Source organism: Styela clava, chromosome 13 (genome assembly GCF_964204865.1).
Source record: "Styela clava chromosome 13, kaStyClav1.hap1.2, whole genome shotgun sequence".
Classification (NCBI taxonomy): domain Eukaryota; kingdom Metazoa; phylum Chordata; class Ascidiacea; order Stolidobranchia; family Styelidae; genus Styela; species Styela clava.
Window position 1 is genome coordinate 5437415 of NC_135262.1, and position 23400 is coordinate 5460814.

Genomic DNA, 23400 nt, shown 5'->3' on the forward strand with positions numbered 1-23400 from the left:
GTGCTCCGTACGGAGCCCCAGGGCTCCGCGAGAGGAACCCAGGGGCTCCGCGAGCTATTCAATTACTTTTCAAAATACTGACTAATTTTGTAACTGTTTAAAGAAGCAATAACAGCTTTGATAAAATCTGACAACAATATGGCCTCGAATTATGGCAAAGAGGCTGAATTAAAAAATGACATTATTTATAAGCAGGAGCGCAGCCAGGATTCTTAAGAGGGGGGTGGTTCAAAATTGGAATCGGAAATTACCGCGCAACATTCTTCGCGATTAAAAAAAACGTATAACGAGATTTCTGTTGTGTGAAATATTCAATCCATGACCAATGCGAGCATTTAACGTGTCTCGTCGTTATAATGTAATTGTGCTCATCGTTACTCACGTTCGATTCGATATTACTATTAGGATTACTAAAATGGAAGAATATTATTCTGAAATAACATAAAATATGTGATAAACTGCCAACTATCAATAAATTGGAGTCGTATTTTTGCGATATTGGGATTTGTCAAACTTGATTTGTTCTTTCGCACTTGAGATTATTTTTAAGCAAGATATCGCCCTTTAAAAAAACACAATGTCTGGGCAAAATACGAACAATTGAAATTTATTTTATTGCATTCGGCTCCGTCGGTAGTTTCAGAATGAAAAAAGGTACATCGCGGATCCCGCGCACAATTGATTGCGTGCGGCTCCGTCGGTAGTTTCAAAATGGGAAAAAAAGGTAAGCCTTGCTCAGGAATATTAATCCGAAAGTAACAATTTTAACATTTATTTTGGGGCTCCGTGAATAATAGTTAACCTTTTCAAGGGCTCCGCAACATCAAAAGTACCCCTGATATAGGACATTTGCTGCAGAAGTTGTCAATGAGGTATTTAATGGCTTCTGCTCCAGAGTCATAGTTTTAATGTACTATGCAGGCAGTGGAACTGGAGCTTTATTTTTCACTTCTGAGTCCTGAACATGGCTGTGGGACAAAAATACATTTGTCTTAAAAATTTAAAATTAAATTTCAATCAATTTATAAAAAAAATTATACTCTAAAAGGGATAGATTCTATTACTTTTATAAAATTATATAAATAGGAAAAACTAATTTGACTGTTTGCTGCTTGAGCTATTAAACTTCCTGGCAGCTGCGACTACAGCTCTATCAATTATGATAAACTTGACTTTAACAAACGCTAGGGGCCGGCTTCCCAGCCATTGTGCAGAAAACCAATTTCCCAAATACTTATTTAAAAACCAAGAAATACTTTTGGCAATAGGCAGAGTTATCAATAAAGATGTAATGCGATGCCGATGGATTTTCGAATTTTTGTCTCAATGAAATCAACCAGCTCTCCATTACTATTGTTCTTGTCTTGTTGTCTAATATACATTATTCTCTGGAAAACCACATACTGAGTCTACATTTTGTTTCTGAACTAATATTCAACTTACAATATCTGACATTTGGACATATTCAGGAAAATGTCAAACTAGAAGGAAGAATCAATCTGTTGTCGAAAGATAAATCAAGCTTACTTGCTCATGTTGCAACTGCTGAGAAGAAATCTGCAGATTTAGAAAGAATAAATTGTGTGCTGCAATCTCAGGTACAGCATTGGTACTCCTGTAGTATGTGTGCCAGGTTAGGGTTAGGCCATAATTATATTGCTGTTGTCCTTATTTTAGTTCTATTGCTAGTTCGGGGACTGTCTTGTGTCAACCAAGTGAATGTACCTCCTGCCCACTCCTTTTACACAACTGGATGTAAAGTAGGCGAACAAAATTAGTTACCTCCATATTGGTACATACACTTCTGGAGCGCCCAGCATTTTATATAATTGGATACAGAAGTGTATTAGGCTTTGCTAAATTACGGTTGTTATGTTGGGAAAAAATTTTTTTTTTGCAACCAATAGACCCATGGATAGCCATGATTTGTAAATAGTGTGTTACAATCTCAGGTAATCTCAAATCTTCTATGCTCTGATGTGAACTGCTTTGCTAAATTGGTATTGTTGGTCGTTGGGAAAAGTTTTTTCCCCATCTGATGAACCAATCGAATTGGGATTTTAGCACCGAACCCTTTTCAACAAATTGCTCAAGAGTTGAGTTCGTTATGAGTTAGTGACCTTCATTTTTTGCAAATTTCATTTGAGAACCGGTATTTACATTCTTACATCATGTGTATTGCCTGTCTGTGGGTCTTTATGCGACATTCTTGAATTAATTCCTCTACTGTTCTTCTACTGTCTTGTAGACTTGTAGTCCTGAGTCTCCTGACACACTATGCTTTATATCTCTCTCATGGCTATATACAGTATATTTTGTAAATTGCCAGAAATCAGTAGAAAATGAAAAACAGAATAAACGGGAATGTTTAGATGAAGAATTGAAGAAAACGAAACAAAAGTTGGAAACAGCAAAAAAGGTTGGCAATAGTTTTACTCAATTTTTTTGAAATTTCTAGGATTCGACAAAATCACTTTAATTTATGGATCAGGTAAAATGACAGTCTGGTACATGTGCATGGCATAAGTTTTTTGGGCATTCAGCTTTACTTTCGGTACATGTTATGGTGATACCTCGGCTTGGCAGTGACATAGAATTATCCAGTTCATGAAAGGGGACTTCCCTTCCAAGCAGTAACCTTCCCCCATCCACCCTCTTTACATCTATTCCCGTATGCCATCGAACCGTTGCTTAAGAGTAAAGGAAATGATACAGAAAATTTTTATTACCGTTACTCGAACAAATCGGTAGTCGAACACCAATCCTAAACGAATTATGTTCGACTACCAAGGTATCACTGTATATTATACCTTGATTTCTTTATGCAACAATCATTTTCAAATTCCAGAAACCATGGATTGCATATCCCTTGTTATGAAACATTGTTAAAAAAGAATAGGTCACATCTTTTCATCTTGAAAACGGATTTGCGTCACAGATTTAATCAGTTTTCAATCAATAAGAAAACTTCTGTTGTACGGTTATTGTTAGATGGAATTTAGGTCCGTGTTTTTATCACTTCAATGTTTGTACGTTTTTTTTAAAAATAATTTTTACCCTGACAGGTCACCAAAAAACCTGATCGGCCACTTCAGTGACCCGTGGATTGATGGTTTGCCCCCCAGGGTATTACTAGATTAAATTTTGTCTTTCATTTTTTATAGTCTCAATGAGTAACCCAATTTTTGCAGGAATTGGACAAATGTCGTTCATTACTGGTTGCATTACAATCTGACCTGGAAAGTTCAAGATCAACAATATCAGCTCTCAAGCAATCGAATAACGTTTTAAGTATGTAATGAATGAAGTTAATTTCAGTATTTCCATTTATATTAGGAAGCAGTGGGTTAGCAGTTAAAGTTGAAGCGATAGACTCCGGTTTCACATCTTTTGACCAAAGCCCATGCCCGTCATCTCACCCAGTGTGTAATGACTTGGGTAGGCTTAATCCAAACTATAGTAGCTCCTCACAATCATTAGATATAAGCGCTTGCTTGTATGTGTCTTGTTCGGAGCAATGGTGCCAGAATAAGAATCGTATGCAAAATTTGTTTTTGAAAAATCGGAGTTTTAAGCACCTGTTCTGACAAAATATGACTCAATGGGAAATATTGGGAACGAAATTATAAGACTTTTCTTTTACAGCTCAACTAAATAAAGAGGTTCAGGAACACAGTGATGATGTTGCAAGTCAAGTTTCAAAACTCCAAGGTAGGTTTCATTCATTTCTCCCTTCAGTCAGGGCTGTGGATTCAGAGTTTGGAGCCCGAATCATATTATTTAACTAGACATAGTATAGTCGGAGACTCACAGTTTAAATTCTAAATTAATCGAGGCTGGAATTTCAGACTTCCAATGAAGATAAAAGAAGTCAAAAAGATGCACAAAAACCTCAAAAACTGTTAAGAATGTATATAATAAAGTTTTTGTTATCAACTTAACTGTTGTCATAGGCAGTATTTTTGTTACAACACAGAATCCACAGAGTCTTAAGTCTGATGCAAATTTTTTTCAAGCAGTTGTCAGAGTCCATTGTGTTTTTATTGATGATTAATAAAATGGTTGTATTCTAATTTCTAATATCTTTCAGGTCTTGCTGATGTTCTAAGAATGGAGAAATTGACAGCTGAAGAACATCTTGCGGCAGCGAATAATAAACTGCAAAATGTAGAAAAGAATTTTGGTCAACTTCTTCAAGAAAAAGTACAAGAAATTGAACAACATTTGAATGACAAACAACAAGTAATTCTTTTATGTTTACAGGAATTTTCATTTGAGTTGGATATCTATAAGTTATTTGTAATTATTGAGATAATATTCAGTCAGTGATTCTCTGGCCTTCACAACGAAGCATCTGTGAAAACTACATTAATTGATGAAGTGATTTATTCAATTCTTTGATTGAAGGTTCTTTTGCTTTCATTTGTTTTTTTATTGGGTGTAAATTGTAAAAATGGCATTTTTCATAGAAAAGCAGAAGGCCACGGGTTAAAGTCTGAGGTTAAATGAATCTGTGATATTTTATCTTTGTTAGACTATATTAGTTTTATATGTTTTAGTTTTGTATGATTTTTAGACAATTCTTGCCAATTTGAAGAAAGCAGAGGAGATTATAGAAGATTTGAATAAAAGAGAAGAAGATTCAAGGAGTTTAATCACCTCTCTCCAGAATGAAAAGTAGTTGTGTCCATTTCCTAGCATATAAATTCTTTCTCGGGGCTATTTCAGACCGGCCTGTGCCAGTGATATTATGTGTTGAATGCATATATTCATATAGAGGTTAGGAGTCCCATATTATCCCGGGTGAGATTTATTTATCCCTCACAGGGTAATCAGAGATGCGATGGCAAGCATAATCCTAATGCTTAGCATGACCCACTGTACCGACGATATTACTACAATGTGACCTGCTTAAAATTAGATTGATAGCTTTCAGTTTTGAGGGCTATAAGTGAGTGTGCTTAGCCTGTTGCTTTGCGATGTTTTGAAGTCACGACTTGTTTGTATACCTACCTCTTCAAAATCATGTTCTTGTAATGTTTGCGTAGAGGCTTGCGCTGTATAGAGACATGAGAACTCAATTGTATAAACTGAAAATCTCCCGACTGCTTTATATAGCTCCGATGATGTCATCATGAATATATTTACAATTACAGAGCAAGTATGATTCAAGAAAATGATCGTCATGGAGCTGAAATTTCAGAATTGGAGAAGAAGCATAAAGAGTGTGAGCATACAATAAGGTATGTATCATTCTTTAGCTTGAGCAGTAGTTGTTAAAGATCATTTCTTTTTTTTCATCTTGTTGCCAACATAACAAACAGCAGCACAGTGGAGAACTGGTAGGATAGTTGTGCTCGCGAAGCACTACGACTGTAAATAGTAGAACCTTGTTCTACCGAACAAAAATTGTCTCTTCCCATGTCATATTTGTATTCAGGATTTTCAATCCTAATTCTCAAGTAATCGTTTAACAACCTCTAAGACTGTTTGACCATTTAAGTCTAGATAATGCTGTTTTCTGCTTATCTGTCTTTTATTATTTACTAGCGACTTTCACGGCCTTTAATAATTTCAATAATTTCTGAGAATATGATAAAAAAAAACTCTTTTTCAATTCGTTTCTGTCGAAATCCCTATTTATTTTGATTTTAATAGCAACCTCAGAAATGAAATCTTGACCTCTAGACAAAATCTTACACTCAATCAAGAAGAGGCTTCGCAATTGAATGAAAAAATCTGTCAGTTGGAGAGTGATATTCAGAGGTACCTAAAACTTTATCGCAATCACTTTCAAGGCCATCTCTGAATGGAAATATATTTTAGTCAAATCTCAAATATCCATGAGATTTTATTTTGTATGTTTCTATGAAATGTTGTGATTTTTGATTGAGATGTAAAGGGTATTTTGAAAGCAATAGCCAATGTTCAGAAGAATAACTCCATGATACATTTATATGTTCTATAAAGTTTTAATAGTATTCTAACAAATCAATCAAATCATTTTGTTGTTGGTTATAAAAACAGTTAAAAGTAAATGGCTTCGTAGTGAGGTAATACAGGGTCTGATTCAAAAAGAAAAGTCAGTTCAAAATTCAGTAAGCTAAGACGTTCCGCACAAAAGCAATGTTTTTTCCAGAATATCCAAACGGCCTGTTCCCGTTTTTTTTGTTTGCTCGATAACCTTACATACCCGCATATAAGCAGAGTTCAAAACTCAAAAAAAGGGTGACTATATACGGAGGGGGGGGGGCTTATACGCAATAGAACTGATCACACTCAACGGAATGACATATGCTAACTTAATTCCAAAAGTTACAACTCTTACGATTTGTGGAATATTTACTCATATACACTAATTTCACACACAGTAAATATATTTTATACCACAAAAATACTACACTTATCGACTATGAGGAGGATTCTTCTCACACAGTCAAATTATCAACCTCTTGTGCTAACTGTACTCAATATATTGTCAAGCTGAGATTCGCAGGCTTTACAATGCTTGTCTGTCAGTCGTTCAGTTATTGATTCATCTGTAATCCTGCAGTGAAAGTATGTATAAATGATGATGATATTGAATTTGTTTGGTAAGAATTTTACGTATGGGTCGATGAGTTACTAGAAGTTTGCTTTTGAAGTTTTAATACAACCACATAGAACATGTTCAAGTTCTAGGTATATCTTGGGACATACAGCTCTCTTGCAGCTGTCTGATTAGAATTTATTTGTGGCCCATGAATTGCAAAATGACCGATGGCATGAAAGCAATGATAGGTATATAAAGTTCATATAAATGATATGAAATCTTAAAAATTTTTGCGAAGGGAAATTATCAATATTATATATGCGCTTGCGGGTGTATTAATTGAAGTAAAAACTCAACCATGCGGTGATTAAAATAAAACAAACTCGGGTATTAAAATATATGAAAAGATATTTCATAACAAGATGAAACTGTAGTGGGACTACATAAAGAGAGTCATGAAATCTATTGATTTCTAACACAGAAGGTTAAAATTAGACATGACTTATATAAAACAACGTATATAAAATGAGTATGGAAAATAAAAGCGCACTTACGGTCCGACTCCACTGTGATTGGATAACTTCACTGAACTTCTTATGAGATGCATCGAAGCAGACAATTCGTCAATCAAAGCTCTGATTTTCACACCTCTTGTTTCTTCAATTAAGTGGATATTTGCCAGTGCAACCTGAAAAACATTTGACAGGATGGACTTGACTGGAACATAGAAAGGAACTTCGTTGATTAATATCATTTGTTTTAGGTAGGATGGGATAGGATTCGCATATTTATCCCAGGGGGAAGGAAAGACGATAAGATGGCTTAATCATATGGAGAACCACGGCTTTTCGTCCGGTTACCGGTCTATGTCAGGTATGGGATTAGTTAGCCAGTTACTGGTTTTCAGATGCATGGATAAGGAAGACTATTACTTGTGGTTACTGTCCTTAGCGACCTTGGTTAAGGATAATGAATCCAATTGATATATTTTTACCAGCAAGTCATTCATCATGAATTTCAGAATATTTTGTAGATGCAGAGGTTTGACAGCAGCTGCTATTTTGCTGTTCTTCGTGTTTTCTCCTATTCTTAACATCTTTCGTAAGCCTTGTTTACTCGGCATTGTAAAAGCGTCCAGTCCTGCAAAGCTATTAGGATATTATTATTAGATGAATGTGGTTCTGAAACTGTGAAGTTATTCTGAATTTGTGTTGGTATAGGTCTGTGAAATGTCACAATCAGATACTACTACTTAACATATTGATTGTGGTGAGACAAATTATTTGTTGTGTCGTGTAGTAATATGTAGTTTACTTACCATTACCAAAGACCTACAAACAGGGCAGTGTGAATGAGGGAGTTGTATCAAAAATGGTAGATTTATAGGCTAAAAATTCACTGTCTACTGGAGATTACTCGCAAAGAAATACTTGCTGTACTTGACAAGTTAAATTAATGATTGTCCTTACAATTTTTCGTTTAATTTATGCTGCAGGGTAGATCATACCGAGGCAGGTTTTAATGATAATTAAGTTTTATTTGATTAAAGAACATACACTGATGTGTTGGGCTTTTGATAGAGCATTGTTTTACTCACTATCCGACCAGAATGATGTTTTCAATCTCCTTTCTTTGGCTCAACTTATCAGCAAACTGGAGCGATTGTCTCAGAAAATTATTTTTATCAGGCAGTGAGGTCAACAGAATCTCAATTTCAACAGATATGTCATTTTCACCTGTATATTATCAAATTGTCTGTTGTGATTCATTTTTTCATAAATATTGCTATTTTGCTTGTCTACAAATAGAAATATTCATGAATATAGTTTACGGCATTACCGGTAGCTGTTTTTTGTTCCAAATTTACTATTTCAGAAAAGTTGGGTTTGTAATGGGAAGTTCGTGGTAAAAGTAGAATCAACCCCATCAAAATCTTTTTCATCAGCCTTCTGTGTTTGTGAGACTTTTGTAAGCAACAGAATGAGGTTGGATAAAAAATTTAGTAAAGAATATTTGATTTGTCATTAAAGATTTTTAGAATACTAGCTGAAATGGTTTCGAAAAATATATGCGCATAATTTTTGACCATTATTATGGCAAGTGAAGATATATTCTTCTACTGTCAATACCTGTATTGTTAAGTAAATCTATCATATTTTTGTATAGTTGAGGATTCGTTAAACCATCACTTGAGTCGTCATATGCATTCTTTAGTACCAGACCTTGTTCTTGATAAAACATATTCAAATCTTTTGTGAAGCACTGCAGAGTCCACTTGCCATCTATTGCTTTCATTTTGCTCGATTTGTTTGGTCCTAGAATTTTCAATTTCCTGGTGTTAGTATTTTGAAATATGAAGAATTTCCAGCTTTATAAAAATGTAGGCTATAGCACCTAGACTTATTTGCGAGTCTATAGTTCACCTCCCTGATAAGTTGACCATGTATTGGGTTTACTCTACCACTTAGTGGATAATATATTATTGAACTATAATAAACAGTGGGAATAGTATCGACAAGAGGCAGAACTTACGAAGGATCATTTTCTCAGCAACATAACTCACAATGTGACACAACAAAACAACCTTAAGTCATGAGAATGCTTCTCAATCTTAACCAGGAGTCAAGTGGGGGTACATAACCCCCTGTGCCAAACTTGGGATTTAAATTTCACTTGTGGTGCGAATAAAAATTTGCATTCAAATGTACAATGTGAAATCAACACAATCAGTTTTAGCGACCTTCATTCACTTTCCATGTTAAAATTTGGGTCCTTTTTGCTTCTTATAGGGTTTGTATAAAATTTGGGTTTACTTTGTTAGTTGGTAAATTAAGAATAAAGGTTGAGAACCGCTGATCTAGATAAAGTTGTGGCCGATACAAATTGAAGATGTATAGTAATTGGTTCATTTTTGTTTGACCATTAAATCAGCCATCAATTTTTAATGATATGTATGTATGTATGCTATATATATCATGTCGGGGATAATCTGCAAAACTGAAACTTAGATGAACATAGGGTGACGTATCGATATTACTTTACCTCCATTCAAAATGTAGTCCATCCGATACATGTCCATACCTAAGCTGATCTCCTGCTCGCCGTTTTCAACTGAGTGAAGAACAATGCCGCTCCTCTGTCTCATTGCAGCGCATGTCTTGTCTCTTAGATACATTGACGTTTGCCAAGGGATTTCATCGTGTGTTTTAAGCGGCTTGCGTGGGATTTTTGTCGTCTTGCTTGGCGAATCTGTCAAGTCAGGTTTCTCTCTTTTCTCTGAATAAGGATCAAATGAACTGCTTCTCCGCCCCCGTTCGATTGTGTTTTGTCGTTTTTGAATCTTTGTGCGGGAGGAACCCTGTAACTAATGGTTATTTTTGTAATCAGTGTTGTATAGAAGTCCCTAAACTCTAAACGAGTCGCAGCTCATCTGAGTCAGAGTCCTGGATTTGAGTCAATTACTGAATTAAATGTCACTAGCTTGTCGTTGGATTACGAGTCAGTTATTTCGTTTGGAGTCTTTTATAATTCATGGGGAGTCGAGTTAACGACACATGCCTCCCCAGTAATGCATGAAGATACATTGGTGTCTCTTTCATTAGGATTCTTTATCTTGTCATAGTGATGAGCATTAGATCATTTTACATAGTTTTATTCTTGGCTGGAAAGAATTTGAGCCGCACGAGGCGTATGCAGGTGGGCCAAATTGAACTACCCAACATGCCGGATTTGGCCCGCGGGCCGTAGTTTGCCCATGTCTTCTCTAGAGCATATGGTGTTACTTTTGTGTGTTTAAGAGCATATGTATATATACAGTATAGTATTTTCACCTTCTTTAGTTCTTGTTTGAGTTTTTGAACATATATATCATCTGTGTAGTTGGATTTCCTCAATCTTTCTGATACAGTAACACCGTCTACTTCAAATGCTTTGGTCAACATAAACTGTGCTGATGCCAGCATCATTGTGTCAACTTGAATCTTTAAGCCTCGTAGTTTCTGACATGCAATGCTAGCCAAACCTTTTACTTCTCTGTAAAGACACAAAAAATAGAGTAAATGTGTGGCCGACTCTGTCAAAAAACGGTTAGCTGGTCACATTAATTGTTAGGTGCATATAGGACTGCACTGAAGTATCTCGGCTCGGCAGTTGGCGCATCGTAATAAACGTTCGGAATATGCTTGCCATCGTACCTCTGATCACCATGTGCGTGTTCGCAGGTTCGAATCCTGTGAAGGAATAATTATGTACGAAAGAATTGCTGGACTCCTCAATAGCGTAGGGTGGTTCGCGTAACCGCTGGTTGATTACGCCTTCTTCCACCATCAAGTCCATGCATCTGAACCAAATTATTGATCAACTGAAATGTACTGAATATATTTAATTTAGTATGTACTCACGTTATTGCATCCTGTATCGCTTCACTTATAATATCTTCGACTCTGAGCACCGATAGCTTGATACCAGCCCTGTGTAGATTTGTAAGTGCTCGCTGGTTTACATAATGGCACGGATGTGCGTATGATATGTTAAAAATCACGGGGCTTCCCCCTCCTAGTTTTCCTCTTAAAGATCGTAGCACTTGAGCGAAGTGATCGGCGCTGATGATGCTTGGACTCTTGTTAGAAATGACCTGTCAGTTGATATTTGTATGAGTTAGGTATGCTGTATATATATAATTGTGCTTATGTTTTCACCATTATTACTTATCGATCTTAAGATCGGTAAGTATGTTGATAGGTATTTGTCTGTTTGTTTGTCTGTTAGATGAACGCGATATATCACGAAGGCGAGGTTGAATCTGCTCCAAATTTTGCATGTGCATTCATCATATCTCAAACCAGGAGCCTATTGATTTTGGCTGAATTATGTCGTATAATTAGTGATGGGACACGCGGTGTCACTATAAGGTCATGAATCGAAACCGCAGTTTCGATCGATAAGTCTACGGTCTCCGACCGATATTCTCGTTTCTGAGTTTGGGGAAATCGCCGCGTTCATCTTGCAATATGAAAAGTGGAAATCCGTCTATGGAATATTGTTTTGTACATTACTTGGCCGTGAGATGGACATCAGGTTTACAGAAAAAAAATTATAAGAATATTATACATCATGTAATACTAAAGCTGTTATGATGAAGATGATATTAAAATTTATTTCAAACTTCGCTACAGTGCAAAATACCGACAATACACAAGACGAACACAAAGTTTAAACGAGGTTTAAAACTTGAGAAATAAATGGGCGATCTCGCCTTATGGTATAGAATAAATGCGAAAAATACGGGGACATAACGCAGGAGTAGTAGTAATACGAGCAATACAGTGATAAATACCAACACATATTAAAATAATATAAACTTTATAAGAATAGCTGAATCGTGATATCGTCCGCAAAAAAAGTTTTTTTTTGACAGTTATATTACCTGCAGTTCACATGGTCCTCGCGGCCAGTACTTGTCGTCAGCTAGCAATACCCTCAGTTCTTTCGCTAACTGTAATTCTGCATTTTCGCCCTTATTCTCGCCACCACGAAACACTTTGCTGAATCTGGCAAGTATATGTGCGTTATTGAAAATAAAATTAAATTTAAAATGTATGTTCTTTTTACCAAAATTGTACGTAGAAAAGAAAAGCAACTTTGTATACAGTGCTGACCATTCCATCGCGTATTGACGCTTATGTTCGGAGTCCTCGGCCATAGACCTCATTTTTCTTAATTAAACCATTGGAATCACTAATGCGATAATTCTGGTTATGACGTCCACTCCTGGCCGTTCCATTTTTTAGTTAACAGTGAAATTCACCGTGCACTTTTTACTTATCTTCTCATCAAACTATTTCAACTTGTATAATAAAATTCGTACCGTAGGATTCCTGCGTGTACCAGATTGCATTTAACGACAAGCTTTCCGCCCGTTGGTGTTGTTGCGTTTGATTGAGTTTGCAAGAAGAAATCTATGTATTCCTTCAAGCTTATACTTGCCTGTTGGCAATCTTCTTCCAAAACCATGACATTGGCTACGAGTGTTTATGCCACTCTATATTGTACTGAGGAAAGAAAACTTCGGCCAAGACTATATATTTCTGCGATTTCTTACAACGATTATCCCTTATTAACTGCAATGTATATCGTACGAATCGTACGGCACTCCAGAAGTGTATGTACCAATATGGAGGTAACTAATTTTGTTCGCCTACTTTACAACATCAAGTTGTGTAATGGGACTGAAACCTATGGGCAGGGGGTATATTCACTTGGCTAACAGAAACAGTCCCCGAACTCGTAATAAAACTAAAATGAGGAAACTCGGAAAAAAATTATAGCCTAACCTGGTACTTACACTACGGAAGTACCCGAATTTCGATATAATATATATATGCAGTAACAAGTTTTGTTTACGTACGAAGTCTGTATAAGAGCAAGAATGTAATTTATACAATTTTCGTTTTATTAAATATTAATGTCATTTTCACATATCACTATAATGAAGAATCTAATAAAATATTCATTCGGTGTGCAATTGCCTCCGCAGTGACTATTATTATACGTAAATTATATTCTTGAATGCATATTCCAGCCATCATACACTTCATTTATGTGTATATACCATGCATGAACTCGCAATATTGTTTTGTATTAGTTTCGGGCACTGCTATGGTCTGGATTATCTTGTTGTTCTGTGTAAAATTCTTATATTCGTGTGTGCTCCGTTGACGCGATAACTTGTAAATTTTTCGTTGTCCCAATGTCCGAACTGAGTTTGTCTCACGTGTACTTCTCCCCTATGATTGAATGATTTAGAATCTCGCGGTATGCAAGACATTTGCTTCTATCCCTCCATGCTGAGATAATTGCGTTGAATGCAACTGCCAGCATTTTTGCATGCTACTTCGAAAAATTAAACTAGAAAGTTCTCTTAATTTAAATATTCAATATGCTTTGTATTTATATGTCGCATTGGGGTCAAATAAAATACAAGCAATGATGAAATGCTATTTCTATTTCATCGGGATTAACATCGAGTCCGCTAACTATCTAAACGAGTTGTTGCTTCCAAAAACTAAGTGTTAGCTACGTTTCGTTTTATTAATGCTCTCCAAATGGGCGTCTACTGCCGAAAACAATGGCTCTGCTTCTGTGACCCCGTAGTTCTTTTTGACTGTCAGTAATACAATATTAAAAATGGTTTTACACCTTATTACTGAATTGCATCAGATTGGGACGTGATTCATTCTGTGGCTTGATGGATGTTGTTTTCATAATCTTTTAAAATGATAATAATATTTTCAATTTCAATAGTTAGAAATTTATGAATTTATTTCAAAATACAATGTCAAAAGCACTGCTACAGTATCCTACACAAAATATTGTATAATAGATAGACCAGCCATTTTTATTTCATTCAGTTTAAACGATGACCACAATATGTGCTATCCCGTTCTTGCACTCCGAATAAACATGTACTAACACGTAACATTTTTGGAGCCGCTCGAAAACGAAAAGTTCATTTACGACCCAAAACTTCTCCGCATTGGCATGTTCTTAATGTAGCTCAAAGCTTGGCATTATTAATCAACCAGTTTTTAAATTCCCAATGATGTGTCAGACCTCGTTCATTTCATCAGCGTAATCGTCAACAAAGTCTTCATTCATCGAGTATTCTCCATTGCTTGTCTTAATTTTAATAGATTTGTTTAGCAGTCCAATTGCCCTCGTTAGTGCTTCTCTATCTACTGAAAGGTTTGCTCCTCGCTCGTAGTCGAGAGAACTAACATACCGAATGTTGTCTTCCAAGTCCTCCAGCATCTCGAATAATATGTCCTATGAAAAGTAATAGTGTGTAATTAAAAGATTTCTTGTCGCGAAGACTACTCGCATCTATTTTAACAAGGTATCCTAGCTCTTATGGGACAGGTTTTGATTATCGCTTCTAAACTGATAAAAATTGAGGAGTCCATGTTCGAGGTAACATAGATTTAAGCCGCATAATAATTTAGGTTTTCGTTGCTTTTGTGTTGAATATTACCTGCGTCACTTACGGTGTCATCGATGTTATGCAATTTTAATGTATGGCACAAATAAAGCGTTATTTGTTACAAATTTTAGTGTATTTCTAGCAAAAGTAATACGAGTTTGCTGCCGCGCTTCTTAATTTCACCAGCACAATTAAATAGCATAGTATATGCACTACCTAAATATATCTCCGAAAATCTGATTGTATCGGGAACACAAGTAATCATTTTTTACCCGCAAGCCTGTTTTCAAAATCAAATGGCGTTTACTTTATTTTTTCCTATTAATTGTGCCCAAAACGTATTGCAATTTATTTTGAAAAATTAGAACTCGTCGTAATTTTGATAAGTAACGGGTATGAAACTACTGACGATTTAATTTTCTTGCGATTACAGTGATTCCAATGCTAGTTCACCAATTGATTCTGACTAAAACAGGGCGCAACATTATCGCTCGAAAAATATCAAAAATACCTGCACATGAAGACATTCTATTCGCATTCCTTTTGGGAAACCAAAACTTGTCGTGGCATAACCGTTCGTATATCCATTCATTATCTTGTGCTCGTCATTGGTATTTTCTTTTGATTGCATCGGCAAAGCAGGTCCCTCTATACTTTGTGCATATCTGATCCGCGTTTCCACTCTAACCTGAGGGATTGGTTTTGTAGGCTGTTAGAAAAAGTAACGTTGTCTGCTTTCTGTGCGAAATTTGAAGGCCAGTTTTGTGCGAGCAAGAGGCTTGATATCGCAAAATTGTACAATTGACGTATATTCAAACTCCTACGAGATACAGAATCGCCTTATTTCATAATCACTAAAAAATCACAACAGCAGAGAAAAAGGAGCTGTATAGCTGGGAGCGTTATTCTAATAATCAGCCATATACTCTTCACGCAATTGAAAGACAAATTGATAGCATCATAGTTATCATTTTTGCTATAACGCATCAAGCATTTCGTATACTTCACAATACCCAGATGCATTTTTGTTGCTAGCAGTTTCAAGTACCTTATATAATTCACCATCTTCGGTTTTATCTCTCAAAAAATTGTGGAGTTGAGTCACTTCTTCAACCCATCCTGTACGACCGGTGTATTCGCTCAGGAAAACATTCACAGAAATCACGATTTGTTCGCATTCAGTCAAATCTCCCATCGATACTTTGGAACCAACCTTGGTGAATAGAAAATATGTCACATAAAAGGAAATTATTTTCACGGGGAGATTTTCGCAAAGCAAGGCCACGCGCACTTAATCATAACTGATTGAAATTTTGAGCGACCACTAAAAAACCACAGCTACTAAGACTGGAAATCGTTATAGTGTACAATTGCAATTAGTGTATACATTCAACTCGTATAACGAATACATACTCGTATGGCATAAATTTTTTGGTAGCCGGAGGTTTTTCTACAGTTGTTATTTGAAACGACTGAACAACTGAACTGCTTTCTTAACGCCATGTTTCAACTTAAACGAAATCCTATATGTACAATGTTCAACTATTTGTTAGAATATAAAATTTTCAAATGTTAACCGACGTTGAATTTTAGCAGTACCTTTTCCCATATTGAATCCAAATCTAGTTTATTTGGTCTCTCTGGTTGCTTCGGCCCTTTGTTGCCTAAAGATAATTTCTCTAAACTTCCAACAACTTTCTCGTACGCTGATTCTTCCTGTAAAAATTTTATATGACATTTACGCGATATTATTAAGAGATCGTTCATATCTAATCTATTGTGGACTCATATTTGGGGCTGTGATTGGAATTCACTATTTTAGTTCACAAAAAATTATAGATTTACACCATAGTGAAGTTCCGATCCATCAGAAAAGTACTGCACTCATCAATAATATCACCAAATTCGATAATCTATTTAATTTCGGCTCGTCGGAAAAATACCCTATCCATCGATTAGATCACAACAGTACTCTATCTAAGAGACCTCCGGTGAAGTCACGTTGTCGATTCAATATCGTCACAAAAATTACGGTAAAACGCGGCCGCTAAGCATCAGAGTATCGTTACAGAATATAATTATGAAGTAACTCAGTATTATGAGTTAAGTCAGACAAAGAATTCACCTTAGTGATTCCCTTCTTAACTTTCGTCGTTCCGACTTTAATTTTAATCCATTCCACATGAGCATTTTGTAGCAGTATATATTCTCTATATGTCTCTAACGAAAATACCTCTGGTAAATCCGACGTGAAAAATTTTTTGTATTGTGGAATATCGATGCATTTTCCTGCAAAAAAATGAACTGTCGTCTCGATTTTGTTCCTAAAATGTAATATTATATTTCATATTGTATCATATAAAGTCGAGCCAAATTTGTTTCATACATTGCAGTATTTATATTTTTTATTTGTCAGTAACTATATAGTACAAAAGTATTACCACTGGATCATAGACTTATAATACAGCCATGTTTAAATATTAGCTATAGTTATATTTACTTCAAGCTAAAATAGAATAGATTCTCTCACTGACCTAAAATTTCAGCGAGTTGTTCTTGTTGGTCCTGTTGATAAAAATCGCTGCGAATAGTGAGGCTTTGTCGTAATTCGGATATAGCACGATTGACATATGGGCGATCAACGATAATTGTTCCTCTGCATGTTTGTAATTCGTCGAATGATTCGATGTTTTCTTGCAAATCCTCAATCATGTTTTGGATTATTTGCGGAAAACTGAAAAAATACAGATTTATTTTAATATCCGAGCCATACTGAGCTCCATATATTTTAGGTTTTAGTAAAAATTGTATGGAGTCAGAAGGTAAACCGCTGATCCGTGGCTCACAAAGTAACCAATCACGCCTCTGCATGTCAGTGCTTAAAAATTTATAATGATGCTGGCATTTAAGATCTACAAAGAAATCTTAATATCTATACCGACCTATGATTATAATGCAGAAAATATGCAACAATATGCAAGTCTCTGTAATAAAAACATTGATTATAACCACATTGTTCTTATGATGAAAATGTAATTTGCGACCCATTCAGTAAAATAGTTATTCATATTAGATGTGGAGATTTCTTCTTTGTTATTATCTAAGTAACGATAATAACAAAGTAGTTATAATTTCCTTGTAATCACTTCAGTTTTATTGGCGTGGTTACTTGAGCATCAAGGTGTGTACGCCAATCACGTTCTCATTCCCCCAATTTTCTGGTATACAAGTTATACAACTACTTTAACAGCCATGTTTTGCAAACAAATGATAAATACATAATTTGAGATTCCAGGTAAACGTTATTTACATTTCAAATTGCATGCGGAATAACATACTATGTAGTTTCGATTTTAGAATACCATATTTGAAACGCTCAAAAGCGGAATAGCGTTTGATTTCAAATCAAAATTTATTTGAATGAAGTTCTTGAGTTTTGATGATATTTAATGAACTCTTTATGGGCTCTATTCTAGGTTATAAGGACGTATGCTAAAACGAAACTGCTTGATTTTATACAAAACAAATAGCCGTAAATCATTGGTCAAGGGATGATTACTATAAACACTCGGAATTCTGTCACCCTTGGATGTGAGGCGTTGCTACAAAATGTACAGTTACCTTACAGGCGACAGTTTTACTCCTCTGCTATGTAAAGTTTCAAGTCCTTCTCGATTGTATTTATTGTCCCAAGTATAGGAATGTGCAAATCTCAGGTGTATTGTAACTCGTATTGACAATTGTCGACAGTGATCCAGAAGTCCCTGTAAATCAACCAGACAGCAATGCTCAAATTAATGTACTCGAAAATCGAATGAATAATGTGATCGCCGCAATTTCGGCTTCAACTTATCTTATTATCATATGTATCGAATGTCATATGAAAGTGTATCCGTGAATTTACCGAATGTAAACCGGTGTATGAAATATGCCCCCCTACCACCCTGAGAAAAAAATATCAGCATTATTTTAACTTTTTCCATATTAAAGAACTAAGGCCTTGAAATTAATTGGTGCGGAGAAGCGATTTTTAGTACAAAGATAATTTTGAAAAACGATCCATTAGCCTACTTTAGTGTCTGATAATTTTGATGGTAAATTATTTTATATATAATATATATACGCTTTCTAATTACTTACAATCAACTCTGCGCTTCCCAAGTTACTCGGACTTCTGCTTGATGTAAGATTTATTGACACAGTGGTGTTCGGTTGCAAAACTCCTTCTTCGTTTTCTGCATTGCTCATTATACTGCTGATATCGGATATACTCGAACCCCTACTCATTCGTCCATCGAGTATATTGGATGCTGTATAAAAATAGCGTTATTTGTAAGTTGTGTTGCAGCAATGAAAAAAATTGGGATGTCCCAAACGCTATATCAGAGTTATCAAAAATCACACAAAATTTGTTTGATGTTCTACTGAAAAAACTTCAAGCAATATGTTGGGATTAATTAAATGTGTGTGATTAATTAAATTTAGTTTCAGCACGAGGCTTATTGTTTTCCACTTCTGCTTTTGTAACACCGTACGTATTTTTCATAAAATGTAACATATTACGTCACACCTACATGTGCCGCCAACTTATTTGGGCAAAATATTTGGCCCGCCACTGTATTAAAGAATGAGTGAATGCGCCCAAGTTTTTGTTATTAAAGTCCGAGTCAAATTTATTACAACCCGGAGTAAAGAGACGTAGCAAATTGTATATTTTTCTCCCACCCTACGGCGTGTTTGCAATGTCGCCAATCTCAATCATATTTCAATGACTAGGCGCTTTAAATGAAAAGCAATAGACCATTGATCGTTCCAAATTTTGTTAAAACATACCTTTCCTTGCTTTTGTCCCCATCATATCTTGAACGAATATCCCGAATATGTTTTTGTTTTTCTGTCCTGTTATTTTTTTACTGTATAATAAATTGTCTGTTCCATCTTTAGTAACCTGGTTTACATTCGCCAGCATTATTCCATGATTTTGTGGAAAATATGTCATTGTTTTATCCGGTGACGGCTGACGACCATCGGAGAAATTTCTTCCGATTGGCGAAGACGGTTTGACTTTTGCATCGTTGTGACTTGGTAATCTTACTCGATTCGCTTTTGCCAACTGAAGGTCGCGATTTAGAAGAAAATGCTGTAGATAGTCTTGAATTGACAATGTTGCTGCCATGCTAGGAAACGTCGCTCAACGTTAATCGTTAAAAATTACAATTCTGAAAGTGTAACCATATAAAGAATCATATAGGATAGTTATCTTCATTATTGCTACAGAATTCTTGCATTAGTTCGCTTGCCCATCCACTGTCGCAAAGGCACAGAGGAAATGTAGGAGGTTGGTTTCGCGTAACTGCTAATTACAATTTAACATATTTTACAACTAATATTATCAAATAACTTGCAGGAAAGAATCAAAATTAACTACCTGAGTTTGATTAGTCGCACTCGGCCCGGTTTTTAGAACTTAATTTTTCACCTCTAAATAATATGTAATTACATTTATTCTACATTTCTACTAGCGATGTCACACTAAAAATTAATAAACCCGCCCTTAGTGCATAACTCCACATCCGCCAAGTTCCACTAATGAGTGTGTTAAAGTACAATCCTGCCTCATAATCATTAACTAACAATAATGGCAAATATATGTGTCTTTTGACGCATATAAACCTCGTATACTCCGCTATGAAAAAAATAACAATAAAATCGGCGCCGAGAATTGACGATTATAAACCATTGTTTTCATAGCTTTCAATTCAGGTCAACAATACTCAACGAGAACATTTTCACAGCTGGATGGTAGACAGTTTGTGAATCAATTTAATAAGAATTTGAAAAAAATATAAAAGGATTTAGTTTAATAATTCACAGTAGACCCAAGAAAAATTAATTACACGGCCTTGCTGGCTTATGACGCAGTTATGCGACAATGTACAACAAATATAAGGACGGCTACGTTATAATAATGAATAATATAGTAAATATAACTAATAATAAAAATAACGAAATATTTAAAGTACAATATATCTTCAGTTGCCGCTTGCGTTATCCCGAAATAAAATATACTACAGAATGCGCCAATCAAGTTTATCACATGTATATCCCCATTCCCTTCTATCATCTATATTCTATTCTATACGCCGGAAACCAATCCCGTTTCAAAAGAGGTCCTTGAAATGAAGCCGACTAGTTCAATGCAAAATCCAATATCAACGTGTCACTAAATCTGAAGAGTGCTGGCCTGACAAAACGAGGAAATAATTTTGCTTTACATATTCTGTTGCGACGTTATCATAACCGGCAGTTAGATTTCAATGTTCTAATTTTATTCTTCGCCTGCTACTCACTATAATATCAATCGGTGGCAGTTAGTTAAGGGTGGCAATATGCAACTTAACTTTTCTTAATAGCCTGCACATATATATATCTTTCATTTACATTGGTATATTTTCAAGTGTATCTTCTTGCAAATTCTTAGTTTAGCTCTTCAATATCGTTGGTCTCGTAAATTAGCGCTTGAGCTTTCGCGTCTGTGATTATTAAATGTGTTTATTCACGGCGTCGTGGTTAGCATTTCCAAACGAACTGGTATTGTCGAATGTTGATTTTGTCGCACTGAGTAAACTAAATCAGAATGAGGTATTCATCATTTCTCGCCTGTCGGTTGAAAATTCATAATATATGATGGTCAGACGGAATTCATACATGTTGAATGTGAAAGATGATTTCAGTTTGGCCTGCGACATCTCGGGTATAAGTTGGTATCCGCGAATTACGGTATATGCTCATACTGGACAAAACTCGTCGGAATTCCAGGCATTAAATTGTAATGAAAGGAGTTGAAATTTTCAGAATTCAAGAGCGTTTATTTTTTATTAACACTAGGGTTATTTACGCCGAAGTTTTTGTCATTCAAATTTGATTTTCCCTGGAGGCGTAGTTGAATTCAAACTTTTATTACAAACCGGAGTCGAAGCAAACTTTATTTTTTCGAATATTTCTAGGGTTATTGCGCACTATTCTATGTCGGTTATGAAATTCATATCGCGCTTGCATGGGGAGAGTTTGCAACCTTAAAATTATACCGAGTACATGTGTGAACCCGGCCAATACGTGAGTGTCACTTGAAGTGCCAATAAGATTCGTTGTCAACCGCGGAATATATAACATTCCGAATCAGTTTCAGAAACTTGCTTACACCTAATCCAACTGTGGTTGAAATGTTTTCCTCTCGCGCATTTTAGGTTGTTTTTAAAAATATAAGTAAATATACTTGCATTGAAATATGAATCTAACTACTTTCCTAATAGTATATATTATGAAAATAGGAGAAAATTGCGCGCCGTTAAATTCAATTTCACATTTTTAAATTAGTCCAACCGATAATGTCATATCCGTCCCGTAAAGTAGAACACTTACCGTAAAATGTTAGCATATTTACTGTGCTTGTCTAAAAGTGTGCACAAATTTTGGTCGAAATATTTAGGTCATAGTAATGAATAGTTTTCATTCAGTATTTAAGTCAATATTTTTACTTTGGAATCCGACGAGCAAACATACGTTTTCCTCCGTGAAACAATTTTGCCGCTGGTCAATGGAAAACATTTATTCATATTAGAGGATATTGGTTTTTGGACTGGGTGCCAAGAATTTTGCCCATCTAGACTGGCGGGCCATATAAGTTTGACGTAAAAGTTACATTTTATGAACAATATTTACAGTTTTACAAAAGCAAAATTGGGAAACAATAAGCCTCGTGACGAAACTAAATTTAATCGCAATCCCAACAAAATTTCTGGGAAATATATTACTCGCAATACACAATATTCTAGTATCGTATTTATATTAAGTTAAGTTTATTCTATCATTGTCTCGGTGACTGGTGCCAATAATGTTCGATTACATCTTTAATTGCCGTTTTATTGCTTTAGTATTATCTTTGGGATTAGCCATCGTAAAAACACTTACCAAAACTTTTGTACAAAAATCACAAAGGGTTCCGTTTGGATTCCGATATTCAGCGCTGGAATGATCGAAAGCAATGACGCACAATTTGTCATCGTCAATCAAAAGGCGCATTCTTTATTTGCAATTTGTCATTTATGTTTGTTGTTTAGAGTTATGCGCCGTTTTAAATCATACTATGCGACTACTTTAAATATATTACACCAATCGGACAATCTTAGATATACATTGACTTTTTCATTTATATTGTCTTGATTACCGATATAAAAGAATTTCTGACTTATGTTGTTGTAAATCACACTTTTGCGTCAACTGAATGCATCACTAGTGAGTGTATTAGGGTGGCAAACAAAATTGGACTAACCTTAAAAACGTCACGGGGAATCCGTTTGGAATTGTGTTACTGACCTGTCAATTCTTCTATATATTATACGGTTTTTTTAAATGCGAAGGAAATTTATCGATACCATATATTGTTTTGGCCCTCACAGATGTAGTAAATGAAGTAAAAATACGTTACTGATTGAAAAACAACAAACCTGGTAAGATATATTAAGAACTGACTTCATAACAAAATTGAAATTGTATACCGACTTTATGGACACCACTATTAAGAACGCTTCAACCACTTTTTTTTTTCAATTTCTCCGAAAGGGAATTAATTCTTTTCGATTATCACCTATGAAAGTATCAAATTGAGACTCTGACTCTGGGAAGTTTGAAAATACCACTGAGGCTCCAACCCCACAGCTCTGCTTACAATATATCTAACATATATATTGATTTTATAGTTTATTGAATTTTACATATTTATTCTGACTCATTTTGCACAAAATTTTTGATCAAAATTGATTTGGAAAAGTTAATTTTGCAATGATTTGGTGAAAACTAAATGCAGTTGCTTCTGTCTGTAGTCCAATAT

At 35.3% G+C, this 23400-nt stretch overlaps 3 protein-coding genes across 4 annotated transcripts in view; 1 reads left to right on the forward strand and 2 right to left on the reverse strand.

Moving 5' to 3' along the window:
- LOC120332374 (uncharacterized) overlaps positions 1 to 23400 on the forward strand; it is a 32484-nt gene that overhangs the window by 1691 nt on the left and 7393 nt on the right. The window contains exons 4-11 of the mRNA XM_078119240.1: positions 1470 to 1598; positions 2330 to 2419; positions 3192 to 3291; positions 3646 to 3711; positions 4091 to 4242; positions 4577 to 4677; positions 5157 to 5243; positions 5659 to 5766. Of these exons, the coding sequence (XP_077975366.1) occupies positions 1470 to 1598; positions 2330 to 2419; positions 3192 to 3291; positions 3646 to 3711; positions 4091 to 4242; positions 4577 to 4677; positions 5157 to 5243; positions 5659 to 5766 (833 nt within the window). The remainder of the gene's footprint in view (positions 1 to 1469; positions 1599 to 2329; positions 2420 to 3191; positions 3292 to 3645; positions 3712 to 4090; positions 4243 to 4576; positions 4678 to 5156; positions 5244 to 5658; positions 5767 to 23400) is intronic.
- Positions 6331 to 12544, reverse strand: LOC144431345 (uncharacterized). The gene is made up of 10 exons (XM_078119367.1): positions 12399 to 12544; positions 11958 to 12081; positions 10933 to 11165; positions 10363 to 10564; positions 9575 to 9896; positions 8662 to 8847; positions 8130 to 8268; positions 7527 to 7680; positions 7087 to 7220; positions 6331 to 6547 (listed from the first exon to the last, which is right to left on the reverse strand). The coding sequence occupies exons 1-10, from the start codon at positions 12542 to 12544 to the stop codon at positions 6445 to 6447; spliced, it is 1743 nt and encodes a 580-aa protein (XP_077975493.1). The 3' UTR covers positions 6331 to 6444.
- LOC120332373 (uncharacterized) lies at positions 13728 to 19811 on the reverse strand. 2 transcript variants are annotated; one of them, XM_039399606.2, is made up of 9 exons: positions 19344 to 19811; positions 18651 to 18820; positions 18132 to 18274; positions 17045 to 17244; positions 16636 to 16799; positions 16110 to 16226; positions 15559 to 15723; positions 15022 to 15219; positions 13728 to 14356 (listed from the first exon to the last, which is right to left on the reverse strand). In XM_039399606.2, exons 1-9 carry the CDS (start codon positions 19684 to 19686, stop codon positions 14138 to 14140), a joined length of 1719 nt encoding a protein of 572 aa, XP_039255540.2. In that variant the 5' UTR covers positions 19687 to 19811; the 3' UTR covers positions 13728 to 14137. The 2 variants fall into 2 exon arrangements, with proteins under 2 accessions (XP_039255540.2, XP_039255541.2); XM_039399607.2 differs by having other exon boundaries at positions 13730 to 14356; positions 15022 to 15198; positions 19344 to 19809.

Coding starts and splice junctions, on each gene's coding strand:
- LOC144431345 (XM_078119367.1), bottom strand. CDS start 12,544: ATGGTTTTGGAAGAAGATTGCCAACAGGCAAGTATAAGCTTGAAGGAA. Junction 10,565..10,932: donor GCGATACAGGATGCAATAAC/GTGAGTACATAC, acceptor GTGTCTTTACAG/AGAAGTAAAAGGTTTGGCTA. Junction 8,269..8,661: donor AGATTTACTTAACAATACAG/GTATTGACAGTA, acceptor GATAATATACAG/GTGAAAATGACATATCTGTT.
- LOC120332373 (XM_039399606.2), bottom strand. CDS start 19,686: ATGGCAGCAACATTGTCAATTCAAGACTATCTACAGCATTTTCTTCTA. Junction 18,821..19,343: donor GGGGACAAAAGCAAGGAAAG/GTATGTTTTAAC, acceptor ATTTTTATACAG/CATCCAATATACTCGATGGA. Junction 18,275..18,650: donor TGGGAAGCGCAGAGTTGATT/GTAAGTAATTAG, acceptor GTTGATTTACAG/GGACTTCTGGATCACTGTCG.